Source organism: Sceloporus occidentalis, unplaced genomic scaffold, assembly GCF_023333645.1.
Source record: "Sceloporus occidentalis isolate IW3139 unplaced genomic scaffold, rSceOcc1.0.p SCAF_335, whole genome shotgun sequence".
NCBI lineage: Eukaryota > Metazoa > Chordata > Lepidosauria > Squamata > Phrynosomatidae > Sceloporus > Sceloporus occidentalis.
The window spans coordinates 135,169-150,874 of record NW_028317315.1 but is presented as its reverse complement, the minus strand read 5'-3'; the positions used below and the strand labels follow the sequence as shown (position 1 = coordinate 150,874).

At 38.2% G+C, this 15,706-nt stretch overlaps 1 protein-coding gene across 1 annotated transcript; it reads left to right on the top strand.

The window, feature by feature from the left end:
• Positions 1-3,600: 3,600 nt before the first annotated feature.
• Positions 3,601-15,163, top strand: LOC149274347 (keratin, type I cytoskeletal 17-like). The gene is made up of 12 exons (XM_089505591.1): positions 3,601-3,774; positions 5,095-5,177; positions 5,595-5,751; positions 6,085-6,243; positions 6,514-6,639; positions 6,816-7,030; positions 7,617-7,651; positions 9,320-9,456; positions 12,293-12,538; positions 14,107-14,189; positions 14,531-14,687; positions 15,149-15,163. The coding sequence occupies exons 1-12, from the start codon at positions 3,601-3,603 to the stop codon at positions 15,161-15,163; spliced, it is 1,587 nt and encodes a 528-aa protein (XP_089361717.1).
• Positions 15,164-15,706: the final 543 nt, after the last annotated feature.

The following is a 15,706-nucleotide window of genomic DNA, read 5'->3' as shown; positions in this document are numbered from 1 at the left end:
CCTAGACATAAATGGAATATATATTAAAATATCAGTATCTGCACATTACTCAAATAGTTGAATAATATTTAATAAACAATGCTATAGGTTACAGTATCATGATATTTGCAACAAACCAAATCGGATAAGATAGGTTGAACAAATCAATTCTGGAGCTCCATAATATTACCAAAAGTAATATACCTAAAATACCTAGTAAAATACCTAAATCATAAGTAGCAGAATTCTTAATACGCCACAAATGTCTCTTTTATACAATCCAGAATACAGAAGGATAATAGGCAGTCAAGCTAAGGACATTAGTAGCAGAATGTGGGAGAGTCTTTCACAGATCTTTGGCGAGATCTCACCTAGAGTATGGAGTACAGTTATGGAGACCCTATCTCCAGAACGATACTTTTAGAGAATGGTTTGCAGCAAAAAAAAAATATCAAGAAGAATAATACAATAGGTATAGACAGAGCGGGGACAGTAAAAAACACACAGAGGGATTCAAGAAAGATGAAAGTATATTTCAAATGAGGAGGAATGTTAGCAGAAGAGGCCATTGTTTAAAGATAGAGGACAAGAGGCTGTAGATGTAATGCAACAAGGGTTTTCTTCTCTGAGAGGGTGGTAAATAAGTGGATCTGACTTTCAGAAGATGTGATAGACGATACCAGAGTGATGGATTTTTAAACCTAAATGGGATGGACCAAGGACAAAATCGATTTTGAAGTTTTCACAAAAAATGGCAGACTGGCTAGTTGGATGGTTCCCATCTGGTGACACATTTCATACTTCTGTCTCAGAATCTCAGAGGACCCTTTTATACCTGCATTCAAGCAGAGGTTTTACACGTACATAATACTATAAGGGAAGGAAACAGGATTAGGAGTTGATTTTATAATGACGGCGTCACACCAATAACTTATCCTACCCCCACATACTATTTTAATATTACAGGATTTTTAAAGGATTATATATAGAGATGCAATTCATTTCACATCTCATAAGGAATGATATTTAATGACATGTATGAAAACAACTGTCATAAATCTTAATTATGTATTTGGGATTTTTTTTTTATTTGAAATACATGTTGGCCGGGTGGATCATCCTGATTTTTTTTTTGTCATCTTCGATATTTTTTAACTAAATTGCATATTTCACTTAATCCACACGCTGAAGTCGCTGAACCAGAAACAATTTATTTTACGAGGACTCCGCCTTGATATGAGCTGTTTGATTCCAAAAATCCTTTCCTGCCTTCATGGGTGGTGGTATGTGCCAACTACAAAGACGGCACAGAAATAAGCTTTTGGTTCCTTATACAGCTGAGAAGTTAAAATCCTGTTCTATTTACTTCGATTCAAAAGATCAGAGCCTATATAGATTTAAAAACATGACATATTATGATAGGTAAGATCCATCGGCCCCACCTAGTCACCCGAATTTGTATCCACTTTAAATCCTTCACCATGTCTTTGATCTTTGGAAAGGGTCTCCTATTTCCAGTGTAGCCTGTAGCATCTTGGGAACAAATATGTGGGTAATATAAAAGATCTGTCAACCATCATAATAACCATAAACCACACATACGCTAAGTCATTAAATTCTAGTGTCATTTTTGTATCCGTCTTCACGTGTAATGATTCCTTTTGCAGACAATATGATTAAATACACAACAAGGAGCAGACAGGTTCCGTACACCCAAATACGTGTATCACGATGATGCAGAAACTCCCTCGATGTCACACTATCACACTACCTGTCGGATGTTTAATAACCACAGTTAGGAAATGTCTGGGAATCCGGTCATGCAGCCTGTTTATCACAATTAAAACGACTGTGGTGCCGTGTCAGTAATAGTTAAAAAACTCAGCAATGAACGTGGAATTAAAGACCAAATCTTAAATTACGGACATTATATTCTTGCAGAAACTATATGAACACAATTAATCAGGGGGTAAGAATATTTAATGTTACTCCGTATATTTCCCTTAGTCGAAAGGCAATAGGGTTAAGAAGCTAGGGTTCAATGTTAAAGGGATAGGGTTAAAAATTGGCGGTCAATAAAGTTTGTCTCCCTCTTCTATATTAGAGAAAAGATGTATCATGCATGTCATTCTGAGCGGAACTCTGGGATATGACGTTTTTTTGTGGTGGTCACAGAGGTAGGTGCTGGCAGTGGTGTGTCAATTGCTGCTGTTCACAGCGCTCCAGTAACTCGCATTACGTGGCCCCTGCTGTAGTAGGAGGGCAGCTCGCATGGAGAGGGCATGAGGACAGGGCTCTGTGCAATGTAAGAGGCAGGGGGAGATGGAGAGGGAGAGCTGTGTGAGGTCCAGTGGTGATGGGACAGAATCTATGTATGCATAAGTGTATGGAGTAAGTGAGTGCATGTGTGATAGTGTATGGTGTTGGGGATTGTGTGCTAGTGTATGGTGTTAGTGTGAGTCACTGTATTTGTGTGTATGTGTACTGTAAGTGTACGGTATTAGAGTGTGCATGTGTTAGTGTATGGTGTTAGCATGTGTGTATGTGCACTTATTGTATACTGTTAGACTATGTTTGGTATTGTGTGTATATTAGTTTATGGTGTTAGTATTAGTGCGTGTGGTGTATTTGGTGTTATTGTGCATGTGTAGTTGTTAGTGTGTGGTGTATTAGCATGAATGTGTGTCCAGGTATGGTGTTAGGGGGTCTGGCATGGTGATAGGTAAAGTAAGGACATGGTGTGTGTGTATATGTGTGGAAGTGTATGGCTGTGTTAGTATGTGTTTTAGTTATGGGGGTAAGAAGAAATACTACATCTTATGCCACTAACCCTAAGCTTGTGTAGGCTTGACCCAACATAAACACACCTTTGACAAAAAATTATTTAGAACTTTGGTTAGGTTCACTCTACGAACAAACTGCATTTTCTAATATCAATATGACACAAAGGACGTAAAAATTAATAACATTAATAGTAGATAATGCAACATCCTTCAAACAACAAGAATAATCCTTCAAATTCTGGCTAGACATGTCTTTTCGAAAGTGTCATATAAAACCGCACATAGTAATTATTTACGTGACTGCCTATTTCAAAACCATTGTGACAAATAAAGTAATTACCTACAAACCTAAATAATCTCCAAATTTTCAACAAAAAAATAAAGTATCACCGATTTTACTGCTGCTTTCAAATGACAAAAAAAGACAGTCTGAGGCACCTCCCATACCTTCGAAAAATATAACCAGTTCGTATTTTTTTTCACACAATTAATAGTAATCCAACCGGGATTTACAAGTCTTTTTACAGCAAAAAATAAAAAAATATGGGGTACTACACCTAACTCGGCTTCATATATATATAGCCTGGAACACTGCTGTGTTTTATCGACTGCTAACTCCGCATCAGAACTATCTGGAGACTTCACAAAGTCATCACCGCTGTACTCCGCCATGTCTTGCCATTGGAAAAGTGGATCTATCCGGTCATCTGTATGCAGCAGCGCCGGAAGCAGCAGAGTGAGTAGCCTGACGGCGGACTGGGTGAAAGGATCTGAACATCATGGAGCCGGAAGCTTCAGCTCAAACGATGGCCTCCTGCAAGGCGGCGAAAAGGAAACCATGCAGAACCTGAATATCCGACTGGCCTCATACCTGGACAAAGTCCATGCACTGGAAGAAGCCAACGCTTGCCTTGAGTCAAAGATCAAGGAGTGGTATATTAAACACCAGCAACAGAACCTGCCGGCGGATTACAGCCAGTATTTCCGTATCATCGAAGAACTCAAATGCCGGGTGAGTTGCCCATTGCCCACTAAATAGTTATAAGCTGGTCCTTTTTACACAGTTGGTAGCCCATGAACTGCAAAAGGATGGCTAAATCGAACATAATAATTAAAACAGCATTGATGGCTACAAATAACATCGTAGAAGAAGCTAATTTATTTTTTGTGGCCAAGTTTATTAACATTTCTTATCACTTAAAATTGTTTATTGCTCCTTAAATATACCCTAATACTATTTTACTGTTTTATAGTTATGTCTTTACTTTATCCCAGGTTGATTGCAATAAGTGATGGGTACCCCTAGGCCCAACTGAGATTATCTATATAATCAATTATGTCACCAGCGAAAGAAGTGGCTTCTACATGTGAAGAAAGAGGGGCAACAGCCACAAAACTGGGGCAAATTGACATATTCGGCAACCACCAGAAACCATTGTTCAATGGGCCAGTTATGTGGAAGATCTCTTGATCTCCCCAACCAGCCCTTTTACACCGTGGGGGTCTGTGGCTAGCCAGCAGAGCCTCCATGGTACCCCTTTTTCCCCCCTGCACTCTTTTGAGGGAGAATACCAGGATATGACATTATATTCCAGAACTTAGCATAGAAAATGGCAGACACAGAGGTAATTTCTTAATATACCAGAAAACCTCTGTACTGAACATGGACCTCATTCCCTTTACTTCTTCTAGACTTTCATTGTGTAGGAAAACATTTCCAGAACTGAAACTGGAATAACAAATGTGCAGGAAACATTGATTTACCAATTCCAGCAACATTTTGGGGGGAAAAAAAGCTTTTCTACACCTTAAAAGCAAGGCAACACACCTGGCTATCAGACAAGACTACTCCTGGTTCATGTAACTCAAGAATACCTCCAATGACTCATGTGTTCTCCATAATTAACCCAGTCTGCTCTCAGACTTGAATTAACCATCTCAATAATTAACCTAACATTATCTTTTTATAACTGCAAATTATAGCAATTACACATTCACATATGGGTGGTTCTAGATTGTACATAAACAAATATATAATTAAAACAAGTATGTTTAACCAGTCTCTCCTCCATCTTCAGATGGGGGTCCAATGAATTTAAGCCGCTGATTATATGGTACCCCAACCTGAATCGCTACAGTATAGTACTTATAACAACAACAACTATATGGTCTATTGAGAAAATAGATCTTAAAACTGATATCCTAAATTAGATGCAAACTCTATTAACCCCTTAGGGACAATGGGCGGTCCTTAAACCCATTGAAAACAATGCATGTACGTGCTTTGTCATTAAGGTGTTAAACAGGAGCAAAACTTTGTTTTGGTTGACAGATCTTAGCAGAAAGTACTGAAAATGCCAGAGTCATTCTGCAGATCGACAATGCCAAGCTGGCTGCGGAGGACTTCAGACTGAAGTAAGTCACACAACAAGAAATTGTATCCTCCAAGCCATAATAGAATGTTGTCATAACAGAGCATCATGCCCTCGTATATTGATGGCGAATAATAATCTGACAGCAGAAGACTTTAGGGTTAGATAAACTGAGACCCAGGTGGTTTGCATTTTAAAACCAGTGCTTCCAATTCCAACGATTCATCACAAATCATCTTCTGACAACGTCAACAAAGCCCTGCGCATATACACTACATATAACAGCTTTATCCATTCATGCACCCCTCAGATTACATTTTAGGGAAACAATCATCTGTAAAACACTTGAATGGCACATATTGGTGGTCATGAAAGTGTGGCATGGCTTGAATAAGCTGAAGTCCATCATTATCTCAATCCACTCACAAATATGCTCATTAAAACAACGTTCCTATTTTAGGTATGAGAACGAGTTGTGCCTTCACCAGAATGTTGAATCGGACATTGCCGGCCTGCGCCGAGTGCTGGATGAACTGACCTTCGCTAAATCCAATCTGGTGCCACAGCTTGAAAGCCTGAAGGAAGAGCTGGATTGTCTCAAGAGGAACCACGAAGAGGTATTTTATTACTTACGATAAACAAAGACTTGTTCAGTATCATGATTGTTACGTTCCAACAGCCCAGGAGGTACATGTTGGCTATGCCTCGTTCTAAAGATGTATTTGAAAATGCTGAATGTAAATACTTGTCATAATGTGAATACAATGTACATGTTTCCTATACATATACGTGCTTTCTATACATCGAACATTTTGCTCCATATATTGGATGGCATAAATGCATGAAAATTACTGCATTTCTTGGTATTTCTTACAGTTGTGTTAATGTATATTCTGTCCATATGTTGGCTTTTTACGGCCTGATGGATTGCGTTCATGTTCTCTGCTCAGGAAATGAAGGCCCTTAAAGGACAAAAGGGCGATATTAACGTAGAAATGAATGCGGCTCCCGGAGTCGATCTCGGCAAACTTCTGAACGACATGCGAGCTCAGTATGAAGAAATTGCAGAGCAGAACAGACAGAAGGCTGCGGACTGGTTCAATGAAAAGGTAAAATCATTCTCAAATGTCACTGACTTGCACTAAGCAGGGGTATCTTTAATATATAATATATAATAATATATATATTCGCTTATGTCAGTATGAGGAGGTCTAAGAACTATCCTGCTCCAAGCTTAAATCTCCAAAATCTCAAAAGAGATGACGTATCCTTTAAGGCCGAAGAGTTAGATCACATGAGTGCAGGACAGGAACATCTCTGGCCTGTTGTGATTGTATTGATTCTTACACCTAACCACTTATATCGCTTTATGCTCACAGAGTGCAGAACTCAACCGAGAGATTTCCCACAGCAGTGAAATGGTGGAGTGCCACAAGACACAGCTGACCGAACTCAGACGTACCCTTCAAGAACTGGAAATTGAGCTTCAGGCCCAACTTGCAATGGTACTTGACATGGCACAATTTCAGGGGGATAGGCTTCAAGATCTAGAAAAAGTTTTATCTGCTAAAGCCACGCAATTAGACTATGCAAAAGCGATGAAATAAGAAGCTGTGACTAAATATGACATCATTTCTTAAAAAGGAGTACCGACCAATGAATTGCTTTTACTTTCCAACAGAAAAAGTCTTTGGAGTGCTCACTGGCAGAGACAGAGCGCTGTTACAGTATTCAGCTCGCACAATTACAGGGCATTGTAGGAAATGTCGAAGAACAGCTTGGCCAGGTCCGTGCCGACCTGGAACGTCAGAACGGAGAGTACAAAATTCTCCTAGACATTAAGACACGCTTGGAAATGGAGATCGAGACATACCGTAGACTGCTTGACGGAGAGTCGTAAGTATGGAAACACAGAAAACAATGATGTTTCTGTGTCCTAGCACACTAATTAATCTTCTACAATTTGGACATGTCACTGAGTAGGTAACACTAGAAGGTTCTTTTCATAGGTTGGGGCTAGTGATATAATATAGTATGGCTATAGAATACTCAATTATTGCATTGTGTGAAGGTAGGTGTGGACAATTAATACGGTTTAAAGCTAGCAGTGCTAGAAGTGATCCATAGTGTACGGTGCTAGGTAGAAAATGGTTAGATGTAAACGTATATTACTTGTAGAGCTATGGAGAAGGCAAACAACAGGGTCAGGGCAATCAACAATGCAAAGAGGAAGATTGGGTTGTTGGCCAAGGTTAATGGAGAAGCATTAGATTCAATGGCATGGAAGCATGATGGAATAATAAATGTAGAAATCATCAAAAGCTTCAGTGTGATTGTATTATTATGCATAAAAAGTAATGTTTGCCAGTTGCAACGGGTCAACTCTTTTTATTTTTATTGTCACAAAAACAAAAAAAAGGATTTTCATGGTTTCCAAAAAATGTTATACATTTATTTTCTGGGTTTTTTTTGTCTTTTGTAGATGGCAGCACAAAGAAGTGCCAGTTCCAACAAAAGGTATGTACAACGTACACGACTCCCTGGTAAAGAACACGTGCCATAAGCACATTGCTAATTACCGGCCGTTGTTCCAGTTACTCTATTGAATTCCTAGAATGGCGAATGACCATAAATAATTATTTAATCATGTCCTATGTTGTCTCGTTCATCATTCTTGATGAGAACGCTTGCTCTCATGAGAATTACGTGACCCAAAAGCAGACCATGCCAAGGTTTATTCACCTGCCGCACGATAGATTTGTCTCCTTCGTTGAATTAATGTGGCACACGGGTTCCTCAACACTTATCTCGTCCATTTCTAGAGCACAACAAGACCAGAAAAGTCACAACAATCGTGGAGGAAGTGGTAAATGGCAAAATCGTGTCACAGAAAGTGAACGCCACTGAGGAGAAGCTGAAAATGTAGACCTCATGCTTCATGTAAACGGCCGTAATGTCGACCTGTACCTTTCATGATGCCATGAGCTGTGTTTTTGTGATGGAGTTGCTTAGTATAACAGGGACTGGGTGAACCTATATGTTTTCTTTCTCAAATAAACCTTATCAAGCAATAACTTTGTGTCCTTGTGTGCTATGTATTAACATTCATTTTGAAATCACATAATAGAACACAATGAGGTTATGTACTAGAATAATTTATTAAGAGGTTAACTTTCAGTGTTTTAAGGTCCTAATATGCAGGTACCTAGTGCCAGACAAATGTTTCTTTATTCCGTATGTGAATGGTCATTTTGGTTCCATATGAATTAGAATTCTGATTATCTGCATAGACAGGGTCAAGGTTTCAATAAGGTTTGACCAACAAGGTGGCCATTTGTCGAGTTGGTCCGAAAGGTCAGACATTTGGGGAGGAATATCCCATAAAGAGCCTAGCTAAAGGGCAGCCAACGCCAATGTAGTATCTAGGAGTAACCGATGAGGTAGAGGGTCCTTTGTGGGTATTTTACTCTAGCAGATGACATCAGACATAAGGTCTCATCGAAAATGGAGGCCATTTGGATGAAATCTTAACTTTTACTTAGTTCTTGTCTCCTTTGGTGAACAGGTGAATGTTTATGTGTGTATCGCCATATCCATGTTCAGGTGTGGGCTCCACAGACCACAGACCAAATAACATACTTTTAAACTCTTTATAATATAATGACATCATCAGAGACATCAGATAACATCACAACCTCTGAGAGCCATTATATAATTATATAAGTGACCTCATCAATGGCACGCAAATTAAAATTCTTGCCATTTATCGCGTTATCTCCGGAAGCCTATGTACTCTTTGCATCTATCTTGCACATGCTATCCGTAGCACTTGATTGGTCTATCTCGGTAAAGTAAATGATGTCTTCTTCTTCAGTAACATATTATTTACCCCTCAAATGACATGTCGAAAATAAGAGGATTAGAACTGGTTTGAAACTTGATAAACGGCATTCTTGGGACGAGTAGCATTTTGACAAGCAAGAGTTTTCAGGAAACGTAAACTTTCCATAGCGTCCACCGTGGCAGATCTCAGGAGAAATATGTAAACGTATTAATAGTGACACAAAAAGAAAAGGGTTTTGCTTTACTTGATATTTCCTCTGGCAGGAAGAGCCAGACGTCTACCTATATGAGATTCTAGGCTTTGGTAAGTAATACAAAGTTTCCTTTTGTCTGTTATTTCAGGGAGTAACACAAACAAGGGCTGGCCAGAAGGCGGTAGAATAAGTGCAATCAGATACGACAAGATTCTACAGATACATGTTGACCGAGTCCGAGTACATAGCTCAACGGTGCCCATAATCATACTGGCTACAAGCCAAGCAAGGAGAACGTAGTAAAAGAGAGCGATAGCGAGAGTAATGGGTGTTTCAGATTATTAACTCATAAGGAGGGTTTAAACTCCACGGCTCACATTGTGACAGGTAACATACAAGTAAGCCGGTAATGTTTTCTTGATATGGAGTCAGTATCTGTGCACGGTATGGAAGCCTTTGTATTACGGAGAGATGTTCCAATGACTTGAGGTTGCTTAGGATATGACGGCAGATAAGAAGAAAAAAGTCTGCCAGTTTGTCCTGATATAAAGACTCAAACCTTCATGGTTGGTCTCATCTTAGATTCAGGAGCCGTATGACTCTCCTATACCTTCTATTTAATGATTAGCCTCTGCCACGTCTGCTAAGAGGCTGCTCTACTTACCTAGCACCCTAAAACACCCTTATACGACATCGTAGTCGGTAATAGCGGTAGAACCGTATCATTTTAACTGTTTATAGAAGCAGAGATGGACAACACTTCATTGCTGACTCATGTTCATCAGCTAGCCAGGGCTGGACATAGCCTGACTGGGAGTCATGGGAGTTGTTTGTCAGCTGGAGACCAGCATGTTGATTGTCCCTTGATAAGAATAACCACTAGGACTTTTAAAACATGTAAGGAAAAACTACTTAATGCCTAATGTTGTGACGTATATATATATATTTTCCCGGAACTGTATACCTAGACACAGGAGAGCTTCTACTAACAGTCGGCGTAGTGTCAATAAAACCATAATGCGCTTTGTGAGATTAAACACACAGCCTGGTCTCTCCCAAGACATACTATACACACCAAGGGAAGGAGTTTGTGTGTTTACTTTCAAAATTATTTATTTATTTTAAATCGGCTTGACTCGCTAGCACTTAGCACCAGGATTACACGATCTCAGGAGAAACGCTCGTTAAGGTACTTCTATGCTTTCAAATACTTTTTAATTAAGTGTTTTCTATCTAGCCATGTACATGATCATGCCATGTACATGTGTGCATTTCCGGCAGTATGTACACAATGCATAAGGCTTAGTGATCACATGGCACTTAAAGGGGTAAAGCGTAAAAATCTATGAGCCCATGCGTTCTGTCTAGAGGTATAATGTCAATAGTAAATAGCCCTAAGTTATCTCATCTTACGGGCTCATAATATTTCAGCCACTATTGGGTTTGGCAAATGTTGCAGTCTTCAGGTAAACCTAAGCGAAATAGAAACTTGTATATCAAAAGAAGACCTTTTACCAAACTTATTGTCCATCCCTACAATCAGAAAGTCCCTAAGCCATAGTGCTCACCACTAGTTTTTATTAAATAATATAAACAGCAATGTAAAAATTAAAAAAAAACAATATTGTTGTTCACTATAAATTGTTTACATTGAACTCACAAAACTGGCCAGAAACAGGCAATGGTATAGTATAACTCCCATCACTATACACTCAGGACACAGATGGTGGTACAGCATAACTCCCATCACTATATATTGAGCCAGACATTGACAGTGATAAAGTATAACTCCAATCACACTCATACACTTGCTCATGCTTTCTCACACTCTCACAATGTCTTCCTACCTTTCCCACATCCCTAACCCCTTTTCTCTTCTGCCTTCTGGTCGGTGGGCGCAGCTTCAGTGCTGAGCACCAGGATATGACATCATATTCCAGCGTCAGTAGCCAGCGTGCATCTCAACTTCCCACTCCCTTGATTTTAGACCATAAATCGATGATCTTCCCAACTGGTCCCATTCCTCCAGCAGCGGGGAAGTTTAGCCCACCTCTGGAGGGGTGGTGCGCCCCCCCCAGTCTGTGCCGATGGGTCAGTCCGCCCCTGCCTAGGGTTCACAATTGATTAAACTGAGTAAAGAATCTAAAAGAGACATACAACTTCCCTTGCTCGCCAATCACCTTTTCATATCCAAGAATGCAGAAGGCCATATGGTTGCCTTGGTCATATACAGTATCTGCTCTTAGTACACATTACACACCCATGTTGTCAAGGATGTCCTCAATATTTACTAATATCAAATAACAGAACCTTAAAGCTTATGCTTGTTGAACCTACCCTGTCGGTTGCCAATGATACAGAGAGATTCTCCATAGGGTATACTAAGTGTCACCGGTTAAACAATAAGCTGTGGAGCCACCAGGTTTATCTGGTCTCCTGCACAAGACATACAACCATTTCCCATCATTGCCCTATGCTGCTCCCAATTAAAACTCTTTGCTATGAAAGCACAGTTATCAGAGAAACAACAGAAAACATGAAAGGGCTGTCACACCAAAGACAATGCGACACCAAGGAGGGGGAAAATCTGATTGGGTAGGACAACTCCACTTGTGTCAGAAACAATAACCAAAGCAACAGCTGAAATAATAAAACATTCAAAATATTGTTATAGTCTGTGTGAAATTTTATTATTATTATCTATTGTTTTATATAGCGCCATCAAACTTTATAAAAAGTGGTAGAAAATGGAAGCGTTTGTGTTATATTCTAAGCTGCCCTAAGCTGCCGATTTTCAGGGTACATGTGAGTTTATTTTACTACTATTTTAATAAGAATTGCAGTCCAATTTAAAAGGCTTCCCTCTATGATGATAGAATGTTCTTCTGTGTAGCTACTTTGTAGAAAAAGTTCAGATTCCATACAATTTTGATTAAAAAAAAAGTCTGAATTTCTTCAATCCGGATGTTAAGTACAGAAGAAAAAAATTGAAAATGAAAAGAATAAAATAGCAGATCTGTTAGGATTTATTTGCTTAATTTAGTAGTAATTTAATTTAAATTAATGTCGTCTATATGGAATAATGCCGTTAAAGTCCCTGTAAATATTTGAGATCTTTTAGATTGCTGATACCATGGATTTCTTCTTGGAAAAATCAATGCTCTTGGAAAGTGCTTCAATTTCCGATCATAAATCAACACTGAAACAGCTGAACGAGAGACTGGCTGGGTTTATAAGATGCTCTTCCGACTTGGAGGAATCCAATATGGCATTACAAAGGAAAATTGAGGAGCACCTGAAGACAGCGGAAGCAGAAGATCCTAATTGGAAAGACAAATTTAAAGAGATTCGCAATATTTTAGATTCTGTAAGTAGAATATATATTTAAAACTATGGAGAGTGTTATTCTTATTAAGTTGTCCATTCAATAAGTTATAAACCCATGTCATGCTACACAAGTCAAACTTCTGTAGCGTGGGAATCTACCAAAACCTGCAGAGGACAACGATACTCCTCATATCGAGTGTTCTTTGTTACCCCAAAACACATATTTTGTTTTGCCCCATGTAAAAGATTTTGATGGACTTGTTGATTTCGTCCATTCGTGGATCTGAGAACCACATGTGTCCTTCTAGATTTTATGGCACATCTTCATCTTGACTCAAAGGGCTTGGAGGTTCTATCGTACAACATTATGATGAGTTGAATAGCATCCAGCCCTTGAAATATAATGTGGATAACAAAGGTTGGATGATAACCAATGGGGTTCTAGGTCAAAGGTAAATGGCATTTTGGGGCTGTTGGACACAGTATTGTATATAATGTCAATGTATGGGTGTGTAAAATCACCGTACAGGAAGAGATTCCTAAATTATGGCAGAATGTTGATAACTCATCCATCCAATAAACTCATCCATCCAATAAACTCATCCATCCAATAAAACTATCCCACAGAAACCCAGTTTTCATTAACCCCTTAAGGACAATGGGCAGTCCCTAAACCCATTGAAAACAATGCATTTTGAGCCCGTTCCTAAATGTGCACCTCCTTTGCTTAAAGGAAAACGTGGCTCTCATTACATGTGCATTGCTAAGTAGTCACACCTAAAAGCTGAATCTCCAAATATTAGCGTAAGCGTGCCAGCACCAGCTCATTATTCGTGAGCGATTGTTTAATGATTTTCTCCTATAATTACCGTTGTGTCAAACAAGGCACGTCAATAATAGCTAAGGATCATAAAAACATCAGTTTTGAATCGAACTACAGATCATTACAAAACACCAGCATTATTTGAAGTCCTCAATTAAAAAGGAGGAGTCCTAATAATTATTTTTTTATATATATGATGTATGGGATGTGTATGTGATGGTGTGTATATGTGAATCACTGTGTATGATATAAGTTTATATTATACGTCTGTGTGCGTAATCTTATTTGCTTCATAGTGTGTCCCTGAATGGCAGAAATAAAAGGTTAGTTTAACCCCTTCAAGACCGGGACGTACCAGGTACGTCATCGATGATGCGCGATCCAGCGATCCGTAGCAGCCACTCCCCCTCAATTCTGTGCACGCGATCGCTTTGAAGCGAATTACGAGCACGGAATTAAAATATTTAACTAAAACTGGGGTCTTCTAGGGAAGACACAGTCCGCGAACGCCGGTCCTGAAGGGGTTAAATTATTTTATTGAAACGTGAAATTCAGTTCACAAATAAATGCTGTTCCAAGAATTCTAATTTACCACTTTTACAACTTTATTAGAAACATATTTTCCCAGGTTTTAATTATAATTTCTTATTGATAAGTTTTCATGGAATGCTTAATTCTCATTAGATGCAAACTAATTTCAAAATCTTTAAAAATTTTCTGTTTTATTATTTTTGCATTATTAAGCATTTTAAGATCTTAATATAAATTATTTTTATATTTCACAGATATATAAAACAATTATGGAAAATGCTTCTACTGCTCTGCTTATTGACAATCAAAGGAGGGATCTGGCAATAACCAAAGCAAGGTTTTTATTTTTTTTGTACTGTATTATAACAATGTATATCATTTCTGCCCCAAAAGTATTTTTAATAAGTTATATTTCCAAGCAGTCTAAATATTTGAATTATTTGTACAATGTTGAATAACGTTTGAATAACCCATTATGAGCGCCTTGAAAGTCAGAATTGGAACAAGATTTTTTAATGCAATTTTGTAATCTGAAAAGGAAAAAATACATAAAACACATTTTCAGCACATGTTGCATTTTATATAGTCTTGTTTTGGGCACTATCGTTTGACAGCACCTAGAACAGTGAAGACTTCAAATAATAATGATTTCCTAAATGTACGTGTTTTTATTTTTAGGTTGGGGGAAGAAATATTTTACCAAAAACAATGCGCCATAAAAAATAAACTATTGGAAACTATGGGTATTGAATGGAGAGATTGTATCACAGAACTGGAATTTATTATCAAGGATAAAGAGGAAGAAAAACGAAATTTAATATCCGATCACCAGGAGGTATGTCCATATTCCTAAAGCCCAAATCACTTGGAAAAGTAACTTTTAGAGAGGTATATTCTTCCTACACCTCTCTCCAATGTTGTCCCGACTCTCTTGAATTTAATTGAATAAATTTGAATCACGTTGAATTTTTTTTGCTGGGAATACCTAATTGCCATGTGACACAAAAGCGGACTCTGACAGGTTGTTGCCATAGACACTGAAAAAAAGCTTATGTGATGTTTTGTATGTAATTAAATACAAAGAAGGGGAATACAATGTCAGATCTGCTAAGGTTATATTTGCTTAACATAATAGAAAAGGCAATTAATATTTTGCGTAGCTTCCCACAGGCTCTGTGATGTGATTGGATCTTTATCTTTATTTTTCTCATGATTGCTCAAGCTGCGGTTTTTGTAGAAGAACACATATGCCAGTGGGCATTTATGATATACGTATATGTGAATGTATTTTTATAGGCTGCCATCATTTAATGAAGATTTAAGACACATAAAAAAAAAAGTTGTTGGTCTTAATTATATGTTTATGGAGTATTATGGAGCTTTTGCTACAGGGAATGACTCTGTGGACATGTTTCAGCAGGGGTTCAGGACTTTCCTAACTACTTTCTGCTGGAACTGTTCAGCTCTTTTTCCTTTTAAAGAAAAATGTGCCCCTTAAGTATTGTACGGGCTACATGGTCTTTTTTTCAGCTAAAAACCTACATTTGTTCACCAGTAACTGATTCTATCCCCCTAGGATGGTAAAAAAAATGAAGAATGTTACATTATTACAGCATACATTTATTTGTTCTTCTATAAAGGGATCAATCATTATATGCACATTTTATTTGATATTATTTATTTGATTAGATAATAACACATATTAGATATCTATGACTCTGGAGAATAAGAGGCTGGTGTGGCCTGTTTTCCGCAAGTATCCATGTGACAAGTTGTGTTCGCCTCTCTGGTTTAATGCAATTACTATAAAGCCACTTGCGTTTAACACAAGAAAAAAAACAAAACATTACAATA